Raw genomic sequence first — 23,510 nt, 5'->3', positions numbered from 1 at the left:
TGATGAATTGTTCTCGTTGTCGGATTTTGTCTAATCGGTAGAATTCCAATTTGTTAATGATATCAATTCTTTTGTCAAGCAGCTTCTCGTCAAGCAAACTAGTATCTAACTGCAGGACTTGATTATATACCGTTTTAATTTTGCTAGACCTGACCTCATTTTTGATCAGTTCATGGCTTTCTTTTGTCTTCAGCTCTATCTGCTGTGTGCAATTTTTGATTTGTCAATCGAGGTTGCTTTGACTACGCAACCGAGTCACTAATCGTTTACTATGACAACGCAGTTTGACGCGTTTCTGTCCTTTTGTTATTATTTAGGCCGAGTGGTTGCCCGAACGTCGTTTGACCGGTGAAACAAATTGTCCCGTTCTCTTTTTCTTGTGTTCGGAGTTAGACAACGGTTTGTTTCGCAAGGTCCGGATTGGTGGACTAAATATAATTGCTGCTCTCCTACCAATGTCACGGAGAATTTTATACCACCCAGTTAGCTTTTAGTGGTTTACAAGCTGTTGAGAAACTAGGTTGTGTTTTTCACTTTTGTAATTTTTTATTCGCTAGAATATAGATTGCCGTTGCACTAAACGAAGTTTTTTTTAGTTCAAATAACTAATCAATCAGCTTTGCTGGATAATAAAGTTGTTTTCTGGAACAACTCAATGAACTCCATTCAACTAACTAAATAAATTTCCGAGGTTTTTTAATAGCTCAGACAAAACTCAAACTGAGGCAACACCCGGATATTTATATCCCTATAGGTTACTCACTGTTCAAGTTATTAAACGAATTTTTAAAAAAAGACGGTCAGTTTCATATTGGAACACAAATCACAGAAGAGAATCCGCCTTTTGCCAACAACGGACTTGAATTTTTGGTCAAAACAGAGCTCATTTGTTAGTCACTGGCGCTGAAGCCAGAGAGACCGCGTAACATCTAGTTTTTGGTTTGAAAATCTCAAATCTCCGAACGGTAAATATATCTTCTACCGCCTATTATATTCGTTGAACTGATCAAAAATCGTTCGTCTGGTCATTGGAAATGAATTTTTTCTAACTGTAATGTTTAGATATCAGAAAATTTTTGATTTCCGATCTCTCAAGTTTATCAAAATTCAATAACAAATCGATGGTTAGATAAATTACAAGTTTCATGTTAGCAAGACAGAGTACTCTACTGCTCAAGTTTTCCACTCATTTCTTGTTGTGGTTTTATTTCATTTCTACCTTTCGCCTGCTCGTCTTGGTGTACATGTCAACTCTCTGCCGTTGATTGGGTGAACCAACTATGTCAAAATATATCCAAAATGTCACTTTTTCAAGAAAAACTTGAAACAGGAGTTAGTAGTTTTCCGTGTAGATTATGGATAGAACAATACAATTACACGTCAAGATTGTGGTGCAGAATTGCCGTTTTATTCTAAGCTATAATAAAGCATACTCCGTGTTATTATATTTAGAAATGAAATATGTCGACATAGTGACTCAACTTTGCGCTGCATGCTTCTCTAAATTTACTCTTTTAAAAGAAAAATTTGAGCAAATTTTGAATTCGGAGCCTTCACATCAGCGGCCCTGTTTTCCAATGCTAAAACCTCTTTCATGTTTTTTTAAAACAGGAGCGAGCTTCACCACTGGATTTTTGTATTTTCTATTGTTCCTTTGAGCTTTCGCTGATCCAATCACGCCGCCGGACCCTTCGATCATCTCCGTGACTTGAGCCACATCAAAATATCCTCGCTTGTCGCGCTCTTCGATCAAACGAACAAGATTGCCTTCTTTAGGGTTTTCGTTTGCCCTAAGTTGCCTTTGTTGCCAACTATTTAACATTTGCAAATACTCTTTACAAAATCAGTCCCAAATAAGTCTTGCATAGGCTTGAGTTTTTTAGAGGACTTTGGATGTTCAACATATTCTTCTGCACATGGTAGGTACAATGAGCAAACATTCTTGCTTCCAAGCAAGAAGTGATTGCAGTTCAATGTCTCTAAGTCATTAACATCTGAACCTAATGGAATCAACGTTCTCGCATTCAATGATTGCTCCAGAATACACATTGACTTCTCTTTAGGTTTTATTTCAGTTCTATCTATAGCCTATTAGTCTTAGTGTACATGTCAAATCTCTGCTCCAGAATACACATTGTCATCTCTTGTTGTGGTTTTATTTCAATTCTATCTATAGCCTGTTAGTCTTGTTGTACATGTCAACTCTCTGCTCCAGAATACACATTGTCATCTCTTGTTGTGGTTTTATTTCAATTCTATCTATAGCCTGTTAGTCTTGTTGTACATGTCAACTCTGCCGTTGATTGGGTGAACCAACTATGTCGATGTAACTCCAAAATTTCACTTTTTCACGCAAAACTGGAAACAGGAGTTGGTAGTTTTCCGTGTAGATTACAGATAGAACAATACAATTACACGTCAAGATTGTGGTGCAGAATTGCCGTTTTTTCTAAGTTATATTAAAGCATACTCCGTGTTATTATATTTAGAAATGAGATATGTCGACATAGTGACTCAACTTTGCGCTGCATGCTTCTCTAAATTTACTCTTTTAAAGGAAAATGTTTGCGCAAATTTTGAATTCTGGGCCTTCACATCAACGGCCCTGTTTTCCAATGCTAACCCCTTTTTCATGTTTTTTTTAAACAGGAGCGAGCTTCACCACTGGATTTATGTAAATTCTAATGTTCCTTTGAGCTTTCGCTGATCCAATCACGCCGCCGGACCCTTCGATCATCTCCGTGACTTCAGCCACATTATAATATCCTTGCTTGTCGCGCTCTTCGATCAAACGAACAAGATTGCCTTCTTTAGGGTTTTCGTTCGCCCTAAGTTGCCTTTTTTGCCAACTATTTAACATTTGCAAATACTCTTTACAAAATCAGTCCCAAATAAGTCTTGCATAGGCTTGAGTTTTTTAGAGGACTTTGGATGTTCAACATACTCTTCTGCACATGTTAGGTACAATGAGCACACAGTCTTGCTGCCAAGCAAAAAACGATTGAAGTTCAATGTCTCTAAGTCAATAACATCTGAACTTAATGGAATCAACGTTCTCGCATTCAAAGATTGCTCCAGAATACACATTGTAATTGAAAAAAAAGTCCTTTCTGATTGCTTTTTTCCACTACACTACATATATAAGCTTGAAAAATTGTTTTTAATAACAATAAATTTTCTCTCAAAACAGATACACATCGACAAATCTCGTGTGAAACTGTTGGTGGCATAAACAAGTGCAGCATTTGTTGTTAGCAAATAGTCAGTTATGAATATATTGAATTGAAATCGCAAGTTTTGTCGAAATGAGTGGGCATTAGCAAATTAAGAATGCAAAGTGGATCTCATAGCAACAATTTTCCGAGGCTGTTTTGATTCCTTTGCAGAATTTTTGTTTGATCTGGAACAATCTTGCCTCTTAGTACATTAGAGGCTTTCAAAAAAAATTTAGGGATCAAGCATTTCTGCGTTCAATTTCTTCAACACCAAGCTGAACGAGTTTTTTTAATTTTCCATAAATATTAAAAGATCGGATGTTCAAAAAGTTTTTTTCATCTGCGGAAATTTTTTGTGCATAAGAACAGGTCTCCTAAAGTTTGGAGAAAACCCTTTTTGAAGCTTCAACTAAAAATTTAAAGGTTTTTTTCTTTCATTTGATTAATTATCTCAGTTTCTTGGAGTTTTCTTTCGGCACGTTTTGGTGTTGTAACTACACCTAGTTTGTGCTGTAACTAGTTTGTAACTACACGTTTTGGTGCTGTAACTAGTAATATCTGTTGTTGTTTCACAGCTGTATTACTTTCCGTGCAAGAGTGATTGGTTCTCAAACGCCGTGCACATAACTTTTTTTTACTATTCTGACAAATTGTGCCCAAATACCTCTAAACTAAGATGCCTCGCGTTGGCCGAAGTTCCATCTGATCCTCTCTCGGACCAAATGTTCCACAATTAAACTTTTTTACCATGCTACGACATATTCTGCTAACCTTCTGGCTCAATTTCCCACAGCGGTTCAAATTCTGGTCATTTACTTTAAATTAGTCAAAAATTGTCAAAACTTTTCGAGGATGCATTTATTAGAAGTGCATTCAAGATTTTTTTGGACTATTTTTGCGGAGAATGAACTTTGTTTTTCAATGTAGAAAAATCCTTTTGTGAAAAATGTGGAGGCTTTTCAATTCCATGATTTTTCAAATGCATGACAAATAAATTGTTATTTTGTTTTTGGAAGCAATAAAATACACAAGCCATTTCAAAGCGATGCTGTCCATTTCCCGCAACGAAAGATAAGTAAATGTAAAATTTTTCTGCTTTTCCGAGTTTTCCATTGGACTTTGAAAGCCTTAATTGCTTCCACAATTTTTTTGCAGTAGCCACTGGACTGCTGCGGTTGCGTTTTTTTCTCAACGCTTCATAAAAATTAGTAACGGTTTTTTCCAGCGGAACGCTTTCAAAAAGAGTTTTTGCATTCAGTATTCTGTTCAACGAACTAACTTTTTACCATAATAATTTTTGCCGAATAATTTTTCAGCGTTTGTAACAGAAAATGAAGTTCAGATTGTCTCTAAGTCATTAACATCTGAACCTTATGGAATCAACGTTCCATTGAATAGACATTGTCATCTCTTGTTGTGGTTTTATTTCAGTTCTATCTATAGCCTATTAGTCTTGTTGCACACGTCAACTCTCTGCTCCAGAATACACATTGTCATCTCTTGTTGTGGTTTTATTTCAGTTCTATCTATATCCTGTTAGTCTTGTTGTACATGTCAACCCTCTGCCGTTGATTGGGAGAACCATCTATGTCGATGTTGGTAGTTTTCCGTGTAGATTATCGATACAACAAAACAATTACACGTCAAGATTGTGTTGCAGAATTACCGTTTCATTCTAAGTTATAATAAAGCCTACTCCGTGTTATTATATTTAGAAATCAAATATGTCGACATAGTGACTCAACTTTGCGCTGCATGCTTCTCTAAATTTACACTTTTAATAGGAAAAAAATTTGAGCAAAATTTGAATGTTGGGCCTTCACATCAGCGGCCCTGTTTGCCAATGCTAAAACCTCTTTCCTGTTTTTGTAATACAAGAGCGAGCTTCACCACTGGATTTTTGTAAATTCTATTGTTCCTTTGAGTTTTCGCTGATCCAATCACACCGCCGGACCCTTCGATCATCTCCGTGACTTGAGCCACTTTATAATATCCTCGCTTGTTGCGCTCTTCGATCAAACGAACAAGATTGCCTTCTTTACGGTTTTCGTTCGCCCTATGTTGCCTTTTTGCCAACTAATTAACGTTTGCAAATACTCTTTACAAAATCTGTCCCAAATGAGTCTTGCATAGGCTTGAGTTTTTCGAGAGGACATTGGATGTTCAACATATTCTTCTGCACATGGCAGGTACAATGAGCACACATTCTTGCTGCCAAGCAAAAAGTGATTGGAGTTCAATGTCTCTAAGTCATTAACATCCGAACCTATTGGAATCAACGTTCTCGCATTCAATGATTGCTCCAGAATACACATTGTAATTGAAAACAAGTCCTTGCTGATTGCTTTTTTCCACTACACTACATATATAACCTTGAAATATTGTTTTTAATAACAATAAATTTTGTCTCAAAACAGATACACATCGACAAATCTCGTGTGAAACTGTTGGTGGCATAAACAAGTGCAGCATTTGTTGGTAGCAAATAGTCAGTTATGGATTTATTGAATTGAAATCGCAAATTTTGTCGAAATGAGTGCGCATTAGCAGACTAAAGAATGCAAAGTGGATCTCATAGCAACAATTTTCCGAGGTTGTTTTGATTCCTTTGCAGAATTTTTGTTTGATTTGGAACAATCTTACCTCTTAGTACATTAGAGGCTTTCAAAAAATAAATTAGGGATCAAGCATTTCTGCTTTCAATTTTTTCAACGCCAAGCTGAATGAGTTTTTTTTTAGTTTTCCATAAGTATTAAAAGATCGGATGTTCAAAAAGTCTTCTTCATCTGCAGAAATTTTTTGTGCATAAGAAAATGTCTCCTAAAGGTTGGAGAAAACCCTTTTTGAAGCTTCAACTGAAAATTTAAAGGTTTTTTCCTTCATTTGATTAATTATCTCAGTTTCTTGGAGTTTTCTTTCGGCACGTTTTGGTGTTGAAGGCGATCATTTTTTAAAGTACGCATATATAGTTCTGTGAAATTGTAAAAGATGCTGAGAGGAAGTAATTAAAAAATTTGCTTGAACAAAAAAAGAGAGACAACTGATTGTTTCAGTTGGAGTGTCACGAAGTTTTTTCCGAACATTGGACAATTTTCCTCGCTAAAGTATATAATGCGAAAAAACCCTTTGTCAATCTCCGGTTAAAATTTTGTTATTTTGATTAAAGAGCACAGTTTTTTAGGTATTGCTTCTGAGCACCTTCTACAATTGCATAACACTATATTAGAAACTTTATCTATATTCAATCCTTCCAATTAAGCTATTCGCTGGCGTCTCAATTATAACAGGAAAAATTCTTCAATGACCAGTTCCTAATCTTCCATCTCTAATAAGAAAAACTTTACACGGACTTTTTTTTATTTTATTCCTCCCATTTCTGTCTAGATATAATGTTTTTCGTAGTTGAACTTTTACAAGTAATATCTGCTGTTGTTTCACAGCTGTATTACTTTCCGTGCAAGATTGATTGGTTCTCAAACGCCGTGTACATAGCTTTTTTGACTATTCTGACAAATTGTGCCTAAATACTTCTAAACTAAGGTGCCTCGCGTTGGCCGAAGTTCCATCTGATCCTCTCTCGGACCAAATTTTCCACAATTAAACCTTTATACTATGCTACGACATATTCTGCTAACCTTCTGGCACACCGTTTAAATTCTGGTTATTTACTGTAAATTAGTCAAAAATTGTCAAAACATTTCGAGGATGCATTTAATAGAATTGCATTCAAGATTTCTTTTGGACTAATTTTGCGGAGAATGAACTTTGTTTTTCAATATAGAAAAATCCTTCTGTGAAAATTGTGGAGGCTTTTCAATTCCATGATTGTTCAAATGCATGACAAATAAATTGTTAGTTTGTTTTTGGAAGCCATAAAATACAGAAGCCATTTCAAAGCTATGCTGTCCATTTCCCGCAATCAAAGATAAGTAAACACGTATAATTTTGCTGCTTTTCCGAGTTTTCCATTGAACTTTGAGAGCCTTAATTGCTTCCACAATTTTTTTTTGCAGTAGCCACTGGAAGACTGCTGCGGTTGCGTTTTTTTCTCAACGCTTCATAAAAATTAGTAACGGTTTTTTCCTGCGGAACGCTTTCAAAAAGAGTTTTCGCATTCAGTATTCTGTTCAACGAACTAACTTTTTACCATAATAATTTTTGCCGAACAATTTTTCAGCTTTGTAATAGAAAATGAAGTTCAGATTTGTTTTCCATCCAGAACAAAGATTTCTTTGACTTGCTGTGGCCATCCGCTGTGGTAGATTTAAGAAAACTGATACAGTTAGCCAATCTCTTGCCCTTTGTACCTCACTTTTGATTGTACTAAAGCCATTTTTTGAAGGGTTTTTGATGCCACTAACGAACTTCCACTACTGTGAAACATCATTTGTTTCCACAATCACGAATATTTTTTGGCCATAAACAATTTTATTTGTAATAGGTGCTATTTATCAATTGTAGTATTGTAGTTCAATATTTCCAATTACCTCAGTTGTGTATCTTTTTCTCGCTCTAATTGCTTATCTGTTCATTCAACTTCGCTGCAATTACCGCTGTTTTTGTGGGTCCGAAAATGTCTCGTTCGTGTTTTTTTTTTGCATTTTTCTACTGCAATTGCTAGCTTTGGATGGATCGATTTCGGTTGTTCTGGAAATTGACTGGACAATGAACGATGTCTTCGACTCTTAGAGTCTGCCCGTATTAAAATTAACCGCCAAATTCTACTCAAAAAGATTAAAAGATTAGAGGGTAATGTGTCTTGGTGTAAATCGACGCACGAGTAAGGGTGGAGGTAATCAGGGGTTCAACTAAAGGGGGTGAAATTATGGGGAGTGCAACTAAAGCAGGTGAAATAGTTGGGGGTGCATTTAAAGCGGGTGAAATTGTTGGGGTGAAACTAAAGCGGGTGAAATAGTTGGGGGTGAAACTAAAGGGATGGGGCGGGTGAAACAGTTGGGGTGCAAATGAAGGGGGGATAACGGGGGTGCAACTAAAAAGGGGCAAAATGAGGGATACAGGCAATGTCATACCAATAATGGTTAAATAATTCGCGCGTAGAGCTTGGAATTAAACCAAGATAATACAGACAATATCTCCTCACTTTAAAATGGTTCCAATTCTATTTGCTCATATTTCGAGTCCACATACCAATTAAAGTTTGAATATGGACGAATGGTACAGACTTAAAATGGTACCAATATTGCTTGCACTTACATACCATTTTGTTCGTTTAACAACGTTTAAATTCAAATTTTTATGACCATAAATACCGCTTAACAAAATCAAAACATAGAGCACATAAAGCATCGTTAAAAGAAGTTGAAATTGCTCTTTTCGAATATTGTTTTTTCATTAGGTGGATGCAGTTTCTGTTACCTTTTTGAGACGAAATAAAACAAAAAGCTGCCAATAATACCGTCAAAAGAAGGAATCTTAGGAGCAGAGATCCAAATGGTTTCTAAAGTTGAATCCGAATTTAGAAACTGTCAAAGAGATCAGTCGTGATCATCGCTTCTCGGCCTTTTGGCTAAGATCATGTGTAGTATCTGTTCTTGTCAGCTTAATATCTGGCATGTCGGGCATTGCCTGGCACCAATATTAAACTGCTTTTTAATCCTCGGAACGGACAAAGAAGATTGCTTCAGTCGGTCCACGGATCGTCCCGGTCCTACACTACCGCCGGGTACGGTCCATCAAAAAAATTGAAGGTTGAAGAGGTCTAACAAGACTATGCGTACAACTCTATTTAATATTACCCAACGTGTTTGCGGGATAGTATAACAATGGCTTTAGTTGTCACTTACCTCTCCAAGATTTTGAGTTGTAGTGCTGCGAGGTCTATTTTTAAGATCTGTCCACTTACTTTCATGATTATTGAAGTCAAATCGGAAGCGGTGATTTTGGGCACGCCGAAACAGGAAGTGGAATGAAAAAGCTGGTGGTTTTGCGGCGTGAAATGTTATCGCTCTAATTTTAAAGTAGAGTGAGAAAACGGTGTTTGAACAAAACTTTGCATTCTCGCTAGTGGTTTTTTGGTGTTCACATGCGGCAATTTCACTTTAATTTTCCATTTTTTTTTTTGATTTTTTTTATCAAATTTTTTTTCTAATTGGTTTTCAAAATGCATTCAAAGTTCATTCTAGACCTAACTTCTTGTTTGAACCAAACTTCCATTTCGCGCTAGTGGCTTTTTGTCCACTTGCGGCACTTTGACATCAAAATTCTTGTTTTTTACATATTTTTGATCCCATTTATTTAGAAGTTGTTTTCCCAATTCTCTCATAGTTGGCGCTGCTATGTTTTGATGTCAGGTGTCAATGCGAAGTCAAATTGCACTAAAAAATTAACTGGAGTAGTAAGAAGAGCAGAAAGCAGGCCACTAAATTTCAGCCACTTTTTTGAAATTATCGCCCTTTAGGCTAAGATCATGTTGTTGTGTTAGAGCCTTATTACAGTCTGTAAATTGTTGTTTCATTTTCCTGAAATGACAAATATTTAAACTAATGACCTTTCCGTCTAAACTTTTACTTGTGTTTTTTCGTTGATTTAGAACATGGTGTAGGTTTGCAATTTTCGCCTTATTTTATTACCGCGTTTTGTACCACATTATGCGCTGTCTTTCCTCGCACGTTTAGAATAGAATTTAATTAACAGAATGTATTGTCGTAACACATAAATAGCTGCGTGTTAGTTATATAAAAATTCCAATTTTACTAAATCTTAATCATTATCAGCACAACGCAAAGTCAACAGGTGTAAAAGTAAGCCAAAAGTTATGTAATAGGTTAAAAGTAAAAGTTATCTAATCTATCAGAAAAAAAAAACATTGTTACCTGTTACAATCAACACTGCGCACAGTATTATAGTGCATTATGTATTCCAATGCACCAAAGAAACAAAAATACGTCAATTTTTAGAAATCTTGTGGGTAGGTGCCTCAGCCGACCGCTGTCCATGGCCATGCCTCTCATTCGCTCTGGGATGTAATCCAAAAGCAGCGGGGCCGGTTATCGTGGCGAAGCTCGACGCGCGAATACTGGCACGCCAGGGGCATCTTAAAATACGGGTATCCCAAAATTTGTCGGCTTACTTGGCCTCATTTTCAAAACTCCGCTTGCTTGCGTGACCGCCAACTTAACGGTTTAGTACGGAAATTTCCGGGCAGGGGACCAACTGCCGCCTGTTCGCTCCTCCACTCAAGATTTCTTTCAGAACTTAGCATCTAAAAGTTTGAAAGCTAAATCAGTGACTTACATCATGGAGAACTCGCCATTCTTATACTATTAAAAACTGGTCTTTATTCCCTTTCCAGTAAACTTCCCGGATCTTTTCCGTTTGCCACCCCGCCTTATTTGCTCCCCCAGTCGCACGACGTGCCACATGTAATGAGTTACTATGTAATGGCACGTGATCTGTAACTGGGGGGACACAAACGGAAAAAGATTCAACTTCTCAATTTTTCCTAATTTTCCCTCTCTCCGAGCTACCACTTAAGGAGACATCGTTCAAAACCGACCTAACCGATCATTCCAAGCAATGCAAAGGTCGCCTAAGCTCAGGAAAAACAGCACAGATGTTTGTTATCAACTGAATATCGGCGCTGAATTTCCGTTTGAATTAAGCTGAACATTTGTTCAGAACAGGCTAAAATTTACATCTTTCGTCTGCTCTGAAAATAAACTGAAATTCCTAAACCAGTTTTAAAATCAGCCATTTTTACGAAATTAAAATGTCTCCGATCTTACGCTTTATAAACAGCCACAATGAAACCAATTTTACAAAGATTACGATTTTACAACTTTTTTGTTTTTTGAGTTTTTGCCGACATCAGTTTTGACTGGTTCTGAGATTTCATTGGTCTGTTCGTGTTCTGCCTCGATGTCTGTCAGGAGTTCTCTGATGTAGTTGATGGCACCCGTTAGTACCTCCTGTTTAGAGGCCTTCCTGTTCTTGGGCAGCGTGGGCACATGTTTGGCAAGATGCTGGAATGCCACGTCTAATTGTCTAAAGCAAAAAAATGGTTGTTTCGGGGAAAAAATTTCTTATTGCAGCAAGTTTCACATACGAACATTCACACGCACTGATTTATACTTGCTCCATATAAAAATGTTTGAGTTGTCGTAAATATTTGGAGTGAATAATTAGTAAGATAGTCGGACAAAATTGACCCCAAAAAATCAAAATTGATGAAGTTATGTTTATCTTGGATAGTTTCCAGACATGCAAATATTGGAGGTTGTAGCCGTTCAACACTTGTCATCTTCAACACTTGGGGTTTTCCGATTTTAAATGAAAATAACACTATTCTCTGTAAAAGTAGCGGTGACACTGGGCAGTTTGCGGCGAAAGAAATCAACGCAACTCGCCGTTGTTCCTTCGTAAGTTTGCGATAACAGCTAGCTCGATTAAAGTTTTTTGCGAATCCTGGGGATAGAAACACAGCATTTAAGGAAGAAATGTTAATTTGATCAAGAAAAACAGGGTCTTGTCCATTAAAGTCCCCCAGATTAGTGGTCAGATAACGTATACCCCCCCCCCCCCCCCCCCCCTAATCATGATGGCTATAGAAATGGGGGTATGTGGCTATAAGAAAAGACCCGAAAAACTTGTTTTTTTTTACAAATTCACAAATCAATGCATTTCTTACATTTTGTTGAAGCGAAAATTGGAACCGGGGAAAGTTTGTGAGAAATAAAATTAAAATTAGAGGCAAGTTTTTGTTAATAAGTTTTCACCGGTCGTAACATTTTCACTACATTTGCCGTAATCGCCGCTAGAAATTGCAAGTATTTCAACAACTTATTACATTGAGTCCCATTGTTATTCAGAAAACAAATGAATTCAAAAAACCAACAAAAGTCGGAAACAAACAGCCAGAAAATTTTCAATCTATTTCTTATTTTTATATAGTCCACCTTGTTGTCTTACACACTAATTAACAAAAACAAGCGCTCAAAAACTAACATACATAGTAATGTATCTTTTTTAAAGGGAACGTTCCCGCGCGCTAAGATCTCCAATTTCCTTAAATTTGATACGAGTGGACTGAAATTCGATAGATTTTTGATCGTTTTCTTGTTCTAGAAGAATTAAAAGTGATATAAAGACTCACGGACAAAAATCAGACAGAAGTTTTTTGTTTGCAGCAGTTAAGAGAAGTACTACTGAAATTCAACTATATGATGCTTACGAAAAAAAAAACAATAACGGATCGATTTTTGTAAAGATGTTCGTAAACTTATCCTTCCAAAATATCATCTGAAATTCTAATTTTTGAGACAAAAATGCCATTTAGTCACTTTGTCAACCAGTTAAATATTTTCACTACGAGACGATAAAAAACTTTTTACCTCATTCGATTTCTCTCTCTAGTTGTGGCGTTGATGCGCTGTTGCTTCTTCTTCAATCTCAGTCTCTCAAGAGGGTTCAATTGATGATGATGGTGCTGTTGTTGTATGTATATGTCATGGTGAATAAGATTCGGGTGGTGTTGTACCTCTGGCGGGTAACTGCTGCCGAAGGGGTCTTCCAACGGGGGTAGCAAAGGGTACCCACCTGTATAGAACACAATTCTCAAATGACAAAAAAAAACAGTTGTCTTATCCATGATTGAGTTTGAGTCTATTTGTTGAAGTTATGCTTATCATTAATGAGAGACGATATCTGATCTTCGCATAAACATCAGAAAGTAAACATAAACAAGGCGGCTCGGTAATGTGCGATGGCACATAAGGTTCCGACCCCGCCCATCCACAAATTTGGCATAATTGTCTACCAAATGAGGAACAGATAGAAGAACCCAAAAATTATTTTTTGCGATTCCCAAAAAAGCCCAAGTCTTTTTCAAAAAATTCTGTATCAACGATAAGATAGCCTCCAAAGCAAATAACTCAGTGGAGTAAAAGTTGATGCATTAGATTGCTGTAATATGTCAATATTAAGAAAGCGAGTCAAGACGAAAAGCAAAATCAAACAACAACAACAACAAACATTAATTACATCAAAAAATTTATGTCCTTCTTAAAAACTAAATTTAATAACAAAATCAACATACCGTCAGATAAACCCAAAACTAAACAAAAATAAATTATAAATCCCCAGAAAACATATGCGACCAGTCCATAAAAAGGTTTGGTAACAATTATACAAGAAAGAACAAAAACAGTAAAGTAAAAAAATTAACTTATTTTTTTGAAACAGTTAATTTCAAAGTAATAAATACCATTAGGAATCAATTAATATTAGCACAAATTTACGATTTCCACTACTTCTATGGAAGGGCATTAGGACCTGTCCTTATTCATTTTTTAAAGCGGCTAAAAAGAACAACAAAGAACAAACAAAATTTCAATTGAAACTTGCCAGAAAACGCTGTCAAAACCGTCAAGCCAATTTTTGGCACTCAAAATACATTTGATTGCGCCATCTTCAAACAGTTATAATTTAGTACGTGGCTATTCATTAGTAAGACTAGGTAACAAGCAGACAAAAAAGCGAAGTGCTAAATTATGTAATTTTTTTTTTCGAAACAAAATTACATTTAATGTCATGAAAGGCATTAATAACAAAAAGAGCTATTTAAATAGGGTCGTTTATTCAAAGGAAGCCCTCGAGACCTGTAATTATCCAGAATGTTTCTTGCATCTACAAAAAGAACGTCAAATATGACAAAAATCACATTAGTTTACTTTTTTTTTGTGAAAAACCGGTGTCGAAGCCAGTAAGGTCATAACAAATTCTTTAAAAGATTTTGGGACACCAATCCCTCTTATTCCTTTGACACCCATAATGTTATATTTGACCTGTAGCTAACTAACGAGATTAGGTAACAAAAAGAAACATAAAAAGAACAAAATTGCGAAGCTGAAAATTTTTTTTTTTTTAATTTTGGAAAACGATTGTTTTGATCGTCATGAAAGCCATCAGCTATCTACTAATATCAGAATATCGGTTCTTCTACTCTTCTATGAAAAGCCAATAAAAGCTATCACTATACAGGAAATTTCATACGACCGAAATGACAAAGTATAAATGACAGTTAGAGACAAAATTAAAAAATTCAATTGATTTCTTCAAGAAAGAGGCGTCGAGGCCGTTGAAACGATGATGTATATCTTTCAGAATTTTAATATGTTCAATTGTGCCTTATTTTGAATGCTAATGAGGTGACATGAGAACCGTCAAAAATGTGATAATGTGACAAAATTAGAAAACGTGAAAAACTGGCAAATATCAAAACAAAAAAATCTGAAATCTTGTGGTATCAAAGCCAGAAAATAATAATTTCAGGCTTAAGACTGCAACTGAGAATAAATGTTAAATAAGTAGAAAGAAATAGCGGTCGTTTTTTTGCTGACATTAAGCTGGAAGTTGTACAAATTAAGAAAAAAATAGAGAAAAAGTTAATTAAGCCATTATTTATTGAAAGGTCAATTATTTTTAAAAAAAGAAACGACCATAAATTTTCAATTAAAAAACTTAATGCATTAGCTTGGAGCTGCTTAACAAGCAAATCGGTTGCACCTATCACTCCTGAGCTTTGATTTGATATGTTCTGTTTTTATTATTAAAAAAAAGTCTTTTTTTTTAAAAAAAAAAAGACCGACTGATTAAAACCCGATTTTTTTTGGATTGTAACAGTCCTAGAATGGCCAAAAACAAGCCCTAATAATACTTATCGTCCCTAAGGAATAACTGATTTTTCGAATGTTGTAGATATAGATAATTTGTTAGTTGAAAACTCAAAATAAATTCTGCATTTTTGATAATCAACGAGTAAAGTTGGCAAAAAACGGCAAGGTTTTAACTACAGTGCACTCTCAGCGGACTCTGAAGTAGAAATAGCCCCCCTCTGAGTCTACAAAGATTTTTTGAGTGTTGTTTGGGGATGTACTGTCGGCAAATTTAATCAAAGTGGACTAAAGTAGCTTATTTCGTGCTGTTGTTGATGAAAAAGGCTAAATTTTGAAATGTTTATCCAGATTTTTTGACCAAAAAATTAAATCAAAACAATCAAAAATGCTTGTTCGTCTTCAAAAATAAAATCAACGACACTATTCTTAAAAATTATAACAAATTTTAGCAAAATTGACGAAAATTTAGGCAAAAATTCCGGAAAATGTGAATAAAAACAACGTGAATTCACTCTTCTTTTCTCAGAAGTTTAAGCCTCGATAACTCCCTGTAGAAAACGAAAATTAAAAAAATCTTTTTAATTCCATATTCTACGCTGGATGAGCTTTCTAATGATACCAGTCTCAACTCTCTACGATGAATATATCGAGCGGCGAAAATTCACGGAACAAAAAAAAACCCAGTTGAGTATATAGTTCCTCCCCCCTCAAGAGGGTCGGAACAATAACAACATGTATCATAATTATCATTCATGTCACTATATGATCACAATATTCTCTCAGTTTTTTGTTAAGGCATATTAAATCGAAATATGAGCGCGTGTATTATTTAAATAATATAATAATAAAATAAATTATTTAATAAAAAGAAATTAGTCTTGCTGGACAAAATTTTCCCGGATTTGAAATTTTCACCTACTCTCGTTTTCGCTTGGGAATCAAGTTGCAAGTGTTATCCAATTCTCGGCCACGACTTGCCAGACTTACGAGACTTGTCGTTAGACTTGCCTAGTACGAAAAAATTTGAAAAAACTTTATTTAGACCTGCCTAGTAGTGATACAGACTTGGAGTTCACTGCAGCATCTGATCAAAAAGCACTTTTTAATCAAGTATGATCTGACTATTGTCCTATCAGATCTGATGCTTTATCCCCTTAAAGGTATATCATAATATTTCAAGAAAGTTGTAATATCAAACGAGATGAAAATTTAAAAATTTTTGTGAAGCACACTGGATTTCAAATGTATTACCACAGGGATTCAAAAATCTGCAGTTAATCAAAGCTTCTTTTCAAGAAATCGAAGAGGATGTTTCGCTGCGCATAGTTTGGGTTCTCAGGACTCGAAGGAATGGCGGACAGTATATGACAAAACAGATTGAAAATCACATCACGGACGTTACGTTTCCAAAGTCCGAAAAGGCAATTTGTCAACAGTATTCACCGATGAACGTAGCCCATTTCCACAATTTTTATCATGTAATTAACCTAAAATTTATTTCACTAACTTTATTGAGACCAATTTTAAGACTTAGTTGTTCTTATGAACAGTGCTGTGGGTAATGGCAAAACTGCTAATTGTCTTCTTAAATTGTCGGTATCGAATGTGACATTTCTGAAAATAATCATCAATTAAGCTTCCTTGCATTTCGGTCTAATGGACAGTCTCTTAGTTATGTGGAATTAGGTTACTTATAGCTTTTAAAAAAGTGATAAAACCGAGTAAATTTACTCGAAAAATCCGACATTGGCCATGTAATGGAACCTTACTTGTTACACGACAATATACCCAATTCCATTATACCCAATTCATTCTTTTTGATATTTTCTTTCAATAATCCTATTACAGATTAGCACTCAATATTACAAGCATGTTTTCTCATAATAAAGCTGATATTTTAATTCCATGTTCGGTTGTGATATTTTGATGTCAATTCCCAAGGGCGCTGAGGCATAGCCGTGGTCCGCGAGAGGCATGGCCAATAATGCACTACCTATATATTTTGCTAAATAAACTGCTAGTTTCAATATCGGGATAAAATAATGGGTATATTTTGGGTATTTTGTCTCATTGTGTATATTGGCATTGGGTATTTTGTCCAGACACCGAACCTACCAATAGACTGATGAAGTTGGCAACTGTCATCATAACTGGCTCCCGATGGTTGCAAATTTGGCAACTGGGCTGAAAGAATCTGTGAACTTTCAAAGCTGTGAAATGATGATTGGTGATATGAGTCATAGGGGTCAAAGGTGTGCTGCATGTAATGGTGTTTAGCCCAGTCTGATGTGAAATTTGTAGTGATTGGAAGTTCAGAAGGCGAGTTCACATTAGGGTAGAACACATTATGCGCTGTGCTGAAGTTGGCTAGACTAAATCAGACTTAAAATTATAGAGTCACTAAATTGAAATAATGATGGAACTATTAGCATTAACTATTAACTATTAACAGTTTAGTGGATAATGTTGGATCAGGCAACCAAATCAGTAATCGCCGCAATCATTGTAAATTTCTAAATTAAAACTGATGCCCGGGTCGAGAAAAAATCGGAAAAATATGTAAGATAAGCGGTGAAAAGTTAGTTTTTTCACCGCAAATGCGGTGAATGCGGTGAAATGCGGTGAATGCGGTGAAAATGCGGTGAATGCGGTGAAATTATATAAGATCACCGCTAGAGTAAGCGGTGATCTTACAAAAATTCACCACAATTCACCGCTAAAATAGGTAATTTCACCGCTATATTAAGCACAATTTTTTAATGAACAATTTTGACCTGTGTTGGAGGCCACGATATAGAGCATAGATTATTGCTATGCACAACATTGGTAATATTAAAAACTAGGACTCCGATATTATCTTGAAAATGGTTTTCTTGAGTCATTATTGCGTGGACGATAGTTTACATAACCTACCAAACGGGTGAAAGGCGGAAACATACATTACATTTTTTAATAAAATTATAACGGAGATATACAACCGTGCCAAAAAAGCGTTTCCTCGATTGGAAAAAAAAACTATTTTTTTGCCATGCAAGGGTTTTTTTCAATAAAAATGCTGCATTTTTAATACCATAATTATTTTTAATAACATGAGCCGAGAAAAATTTAATTTTGCTGCAATCTTATTTCAAGTTGTACGTCGTTCCCAAATTCAGCTATTAGGATTAGTTTTCTTAACTTGGTTTGCGCTGCAACTCTTTGACGCTTATTTTTTTGCTCAGACAACAATTAAACATTATTTAGTGTTTTTCTTGGTTCGTTTTCAGCTTTGCTTCTTGTTTGCCACTTAAATAACTGGGGATAGTACGAATGCATGTCAGTATGGGTCTTTATGTCAAGCCCCAAAGGGAAAACCAGTACAGCAGCTAAACAGTTTGAGTCAATTGTTGAAAAACTTTCTCGAATTCCAAACCTTCAAAGGAATAAGGACAAAAAGTTTTGGTGTTTCTTTGATTGTATTTCGTGTTCTCTTTAATAAATAGAAACAAAAACTGATTACTTAAATTTTATCATGAAAATGCTTATCAAGGTCAAAAATTCATTTAACATTCAAAGCACAAAATATGTCAGCGACGTGCTGACTTTAAATCAAATAATTTGGCTAATGAAAAATTTTTCAATTCTTTCTGGAGAAATAATTGATGCGAAGTTTTGTTCCCTAATTGCTTTTTCAATTCTCAGGTATGAGTTAGTTATAAAAAATACTAATGAGGTATCTTTTATTATTTAACTGCAAGAATAAAGCTTATGTCGCAAAATTTTACCAAAATTAATCAGAAGCTCTGATATTTTAGCTCTTGAAAACATTTTAATTTTTCTCTTACCGATGTCAATTGACAACATTTTTGCATTAACTCTGCAGATTTTGTATGACAAACAGTTTTTTATTGTTGATTGGGGATTTATTTCAAGTATAACAATGAATTGGGTATTTAAGTTACCAAAATATTTTAATACTCCAACTATATTTTTCACTACTTTCACATTCTTGTCGCAAATTTTTGAGATGCTAGAAATGAAAATATGAGAGAACGGGTTGAACAACTGCGCGTCAATTACAAAAAGACAAGACTTGGACGGAATACGTAACCAAAATTTTTTCAAAAAATTATAACAATTATTTTATTATTCTGGAAAATTGAGAACATTTATGGCTATTCTATTAAACAGGGCTTTGTTTATCATCCCAATAAATTTTATCGACAGTGTTGTTTATAGTTCGGCGTTCGTTTTTTGATGTAAGTTTAAAAAGTTTTATAATTCGAAAACCTATTGTAGTAATAGTAGCTGATTTATTTCTTCCTAAAACAGGTAGTACTTTATAACTGACCAAATATTAAAATACAAGGTTTTCTTCCAAGACTGACTCAACTTTTTCAATTGAAATTTGGCAAACGCTGAAAGAGAAGCGTAAAGGTTCTTTCTATCTTTCGTCATATTTTACCTGTAGAAGGAAATCTATTCATTGCAAAACAGGTTCCCTGAAACGTAGTTCAATTAAGCATTTACGAAAGTTTAATTTTTTGTGAAAACTGTAAGTTTTTATATAGATACGTGAGTTTAAGTATGCGTAATACAGTTTAAAAACACATAAAATTAGGATTTATTTTTCTTAAGAGGGAAAATTTTTAAGTTTGTGTTGCAGTTAGTAAAGAAAAATTGAATTTTCGTCTATTTAGTACATGACGATTTGAGAAATTACCAAACTATGTTTTCTGTTCTACCTTTAAATCCACTGACAGCACTGTTAGATTTTCGATACCGCAAAACTTGCATTGGAGACATGCTAGCATTTTTATTCGATTTTTTTTGCAAAAGTTGGTCAATTTTTTGCTACATTTTTTGATAGAACTACTCAGCATAACTGACATTGTTAGCAACATGAGCCAAAAATTTTAGTTAGTTTAAAGTTTTAGAGAGAGGAAGTAAGTTGATTGCAGTACCGACAAATTAGATTTAATAGTTGTCTCAAAAATTGAGGCTAATTGAATTTTGGAAAATTTTTTCAGCGATTGGTTCTGAAAATAATAAATTAAGGAGGAAATTTATTAAGCCAAGATAAAATCGATCGGAAATGGAAAGAAATTAATGTAGTTAAAGTTACCTAATTTTTCGATTTGCGTAAACAGTTAAACTGTTCACAAATGCTATTTAATTACTGTTAAATTCAATTACAGGTCAAATTTCTAAAAATATCTTAAGAAACTGTGGCCGGGACGGAAAATTTCTGAACCTCGGATAAAAGATCATTATCATCGGTATATAATAGTGTTATAAAAGACAGAAAAAAATCTATCAGAAACCTTTCCTATAAAATTCAATTTGAAATCAAAATCAGACCTCAATATCATTGTAACCGAAGTAATTGTTCCGACCCCACATATACTCAAATGGGTTTTTTTTGTTCCGTGAATTTTGGCCGACCGATATATTCATCGTAGAGAAATGTGCGCGGTATCATTAAAAAGCTCGTCCAGCGTAGAATTCGAAATTAAAAAGATTTTTTTGAATTTCGTTTTTTTCGAAGAGTTATCGAGGTTTAAAATTTCATGTGAACACTGGATATTTGGTTCACTTTTGTTCACTTTTACCGTAATTTTCGTTCGAATTAACGTTTTTTCTACGAAAAATTTAATTCAAAACTAGATTTCACGCCAAAAAGTAAATCCATTTTAGGTTTTTAATAGACGAAAGGAGATAATGAAGACTAGTTCTAGTCTTAGAGGGAAGTTTAATATATAAAAAAATTCAAATTAGGTTTGGGAGCTCTTTTTTTTAGAAAATTTTGCAATTTTTTTCGTTTTTCAAGTCACCTAGAGAATACTAGACACTTTTAATATCGAAGTTCCGTTAATGACTAACCTCTTTTACGATCAAATGAAGCCCAATGAAAAAAAATTGTTTCGAAGGGATCGCTCATGTTTTCTTTTGGACTCGTATCTCAAATTTAGTAATTTCAAATGAAATTTTTATTTATTGTTTTGAGGTTTTACTAAAGTTTTATAATCCTATGGCATAAACTTGTTAACTAAAGGTGCAATAGATTTGCTAATGAGCATTAAGTGAACCTATCTAGTGCTGTGAGTGGACAGCTAATGGCTGTTAAGACTTTAAAAATAAATTTTCGAAAGTTTTTTAAAATTAGTAAATCATAAACTTATTTTTGTGAACTGTAAGTTCGTCTCAGTAAAAACAGGATTGAATTCCTTCATACCACTGCAACATAAGTTAATCTCATTCGCGGCTTTATCAAATAACTATTGGTTATACGTCTTCAATAACACAAGATTTCAAATTTTTTAAAATTTTTTTTGGACATTTCGTTTTATTGGTTCATTTTGAAATCTTATCACGTCATCCTAATATTGACGGCTACATCTTCCTTTAGTGAAGACGTCCAAAGGATCATAGATAAAATTTTCTGAGAAAAAAATATGGTTTAAATGGCTTCAACACTTTCTTCTCCCATTTTTCCAAAAAAATTTTTGGTTTTTGCCTGTATTTGTTGTTTTTTTTCATAGTCATAAGACATATTGTGATGTCTTATTGATTACCTAGGCATCATACACATCCTTGTATTCACATCGTGGCATAGCTGAGCGTATTCATTGAATTCTTATGAAAGATTTTGAGTTTAATGGCTGTTAAGACTTTAAAAATATTTTTTTAATTTTTTTTTAACATAAATCAATCTTAAGCTTATTTTCGTGGACTGTAAGTCAATCTCGGTAATGACAGAACCGCTTTTTTCTACATCAGCAACAATTTATCTAGTTAGCGGTTTTGTCTTCTAACTAGTGGTTTTTTTGACTTCGGTGCACGAGTTTTCATAATTTTTATAATTTTAGGATTTTTTTTAGTTATTTTGGTTCCTTTTGAAATCGTATTACATTATCCTAATATTGATAGCTCCCATTGGCTTAGTGAAGACGTTCAATGGATCGTTGAAAAAGTTTTCAGAGAAAAAAGCTCATAGCTTGGACACTTTCTTCTCTCAGTTTTCTACCGAACTTTTGGATTTTGCCTGTTTTTGTTGTTGTTTTCATAGTCAATGACTTGTTGTAATGTCTTATTGATAAATTTTGAATCACAAACATCCTAGTCGTCACATCATCTAGGCATAATTTAGCGTATTAAATGCCTTCCGTTGAAAGCTGTAGAATTTTTTGACTTTGATACTATGGGTTTTCTCAAAAATTTCGTGGTTTTGATATATTTTTCTTTGCCATGCGACTTATTGTGATGAGTTATTGATGCTAAATGAATGAAACCTATGATTGCTATTTCAGCGAGGCAGTATTTAGTGTGTTTAATTAACTTAAAATAAAGCATTTTTTTTTAATTCAAACATCTATTTTTGTTATCTCTTCATTTGGTTGACAATTAAGTCAAAAATGTAGATGAGCTCGGGTCGGAACATCATGTGCGAACGCACATTAACGAGCCGCTTTGTTTTATATTAAAAAATAAATGTTAACGACCTTGGATTTTTTTCATATTCATATTCATTAAAACATTCGTATTTTTTTTTTCATTTGCTTTTGTTTTTGCAAATTTTAATTTGAATTGAGTAGTTTCCAATATGTCTGCATAACTATGTGATCTGATTTTCTTGTCTACTTTTTTCTTTAAGCAAGCTTATAAATTTTTTCTTATTATTTTTATTATTTTTTCGTACGTAACAATAAAAATTGTTATGCTCGCAGTTCAAAGTAAATTATTACCGTTTCCGAGATATAAACCATTCACAGAGTGCAATCTCTTGAACTTTGATCTTTCCCTTAGTATCCGCCACTTTAGTATGTTTGTGGTAAATTTGGCTGTAGGTTATAAGCCCACTAAGCTGCGCCGTCATGAGAAAAACCGAAAACTTTTGTTGACAATCTTCATATTTACTGTTACCAATTTTGAGAAATTTTTTGACCGTTGTCCCCCAAGTGAACATCCAAGAGGAAAAATAAATTGAAAAGGTTGAAAAAAATTGCCGAGTATAAACTTTTCTGATCTGTACCCCAAACTTTGTGAATTCATCCCGCTCTGTTCTTTGCTATCAAACTTCCTTTTCTTAAGTTTCTAGTTATTGTGACTTAAATCAGTACTGATAATTTCTGAATTTTACTCTGATTCAGTACTGAATTTGCTTTTGAGTTAGGTACGGGCTAGTTATTTTTAAAATTCTAGTTATAAAACTATCCCGTCGCACAACTTTTCATTACGAATTTATTCAAACTGACTCACGGGTCTTCCGTATGTTCCGCAATGTTCCTAGCCCACTCGCCGAAACAGCTGAACTCACTTCCAATGATCTCTCTTTTGTCCATTGTTTCACACATGGGTGGGAACATCTCTTCCAAGTGGACACAGTCGCCTCTCAATTTCAAATTTTTATCCATTTATAAAGTTTTTTTAATAATTTGTATTTCAAATACTTTGTATCAAATCAGATATGTTATTGAAAAACATCAAATTAACGGTTACTATACAGCTTTTATAAACAGTACTTTTTAGTTACCAGTAAACTCGAATATTTTTTTTAAAAAAGACAAATATAAAAAATTTGTGAAAACTTTTTGTAAGAAGTTTGGTACTGTTAAATTCTTTTTTTTCTATTTTATATATAATGAATTGCTGAGCTGTAGATTTATTTACCATAAGTCAAGTT

The 23,510-nt window shown here is 34.4% G+C and overlaps 2 protein-coding genes and 1 non-coding gene across 3 annotated transcripts in view; 1 reads left to right on the top strand and 2 right to left on the bottom strand.

Annotated features, from left to right (window-relative positions):
* The window catches only part of LOC142342513 (uncharacterized), a 403,423-nt gene that overhangs the window by 53,113 nt on the left and 326,800 nt on the right, over positions 1-23,510 (bottom strand). The window lies entirely within an intron of this gene.
* Positions 8,723-8,914, top strand: LOC142343335 (U2 spliceosomal RNA). Its single transcript, XR_012759206.1, has one exon. It is a non-coding gene; the product is annotated as a U2 spliceosomal RNA (small nuclear RNA).
* LOC142342062 (uncharacterized) lies at positions 10,992-23,247 on the bottom strand. Its single transcript, XM_075393245.1, has 4 exons — positions 23,087-23,247; positions 16,964-17,220; positions 12,566-12,770; positions 10,992-11,219 (listed from the first exon to the last, which is right to left on the bottom strand). The coding sequence occupies exons 1-4, from the start codon at positions 23,239-23,241 to the stop codon at positions 11,000-11,002; spliced, it is 837 nt and encodes a 278-aa protein (XP_075249360.1). The 5' UTR covers positions 23,242-23,247; the 3' UTR covers positions 10,992-10,999.

This window comes from Convolutriloba macropyga, chromosome 7, assembly GCF_964194025.1.
Source record: "Convolutriloba macropyga chromosome 7, txConMacr16.3, whole genome shotgun sequence".
Lineage (NCBI taxonomy): Eukaryota > Metazoa > Xenacoelomorpha > Acoela > Convolutidae > Convolutriloba > Convolutriloba macropyga.
This window is presented reverse-complemented; position numbering and strand designations above follow the sequence as displayed.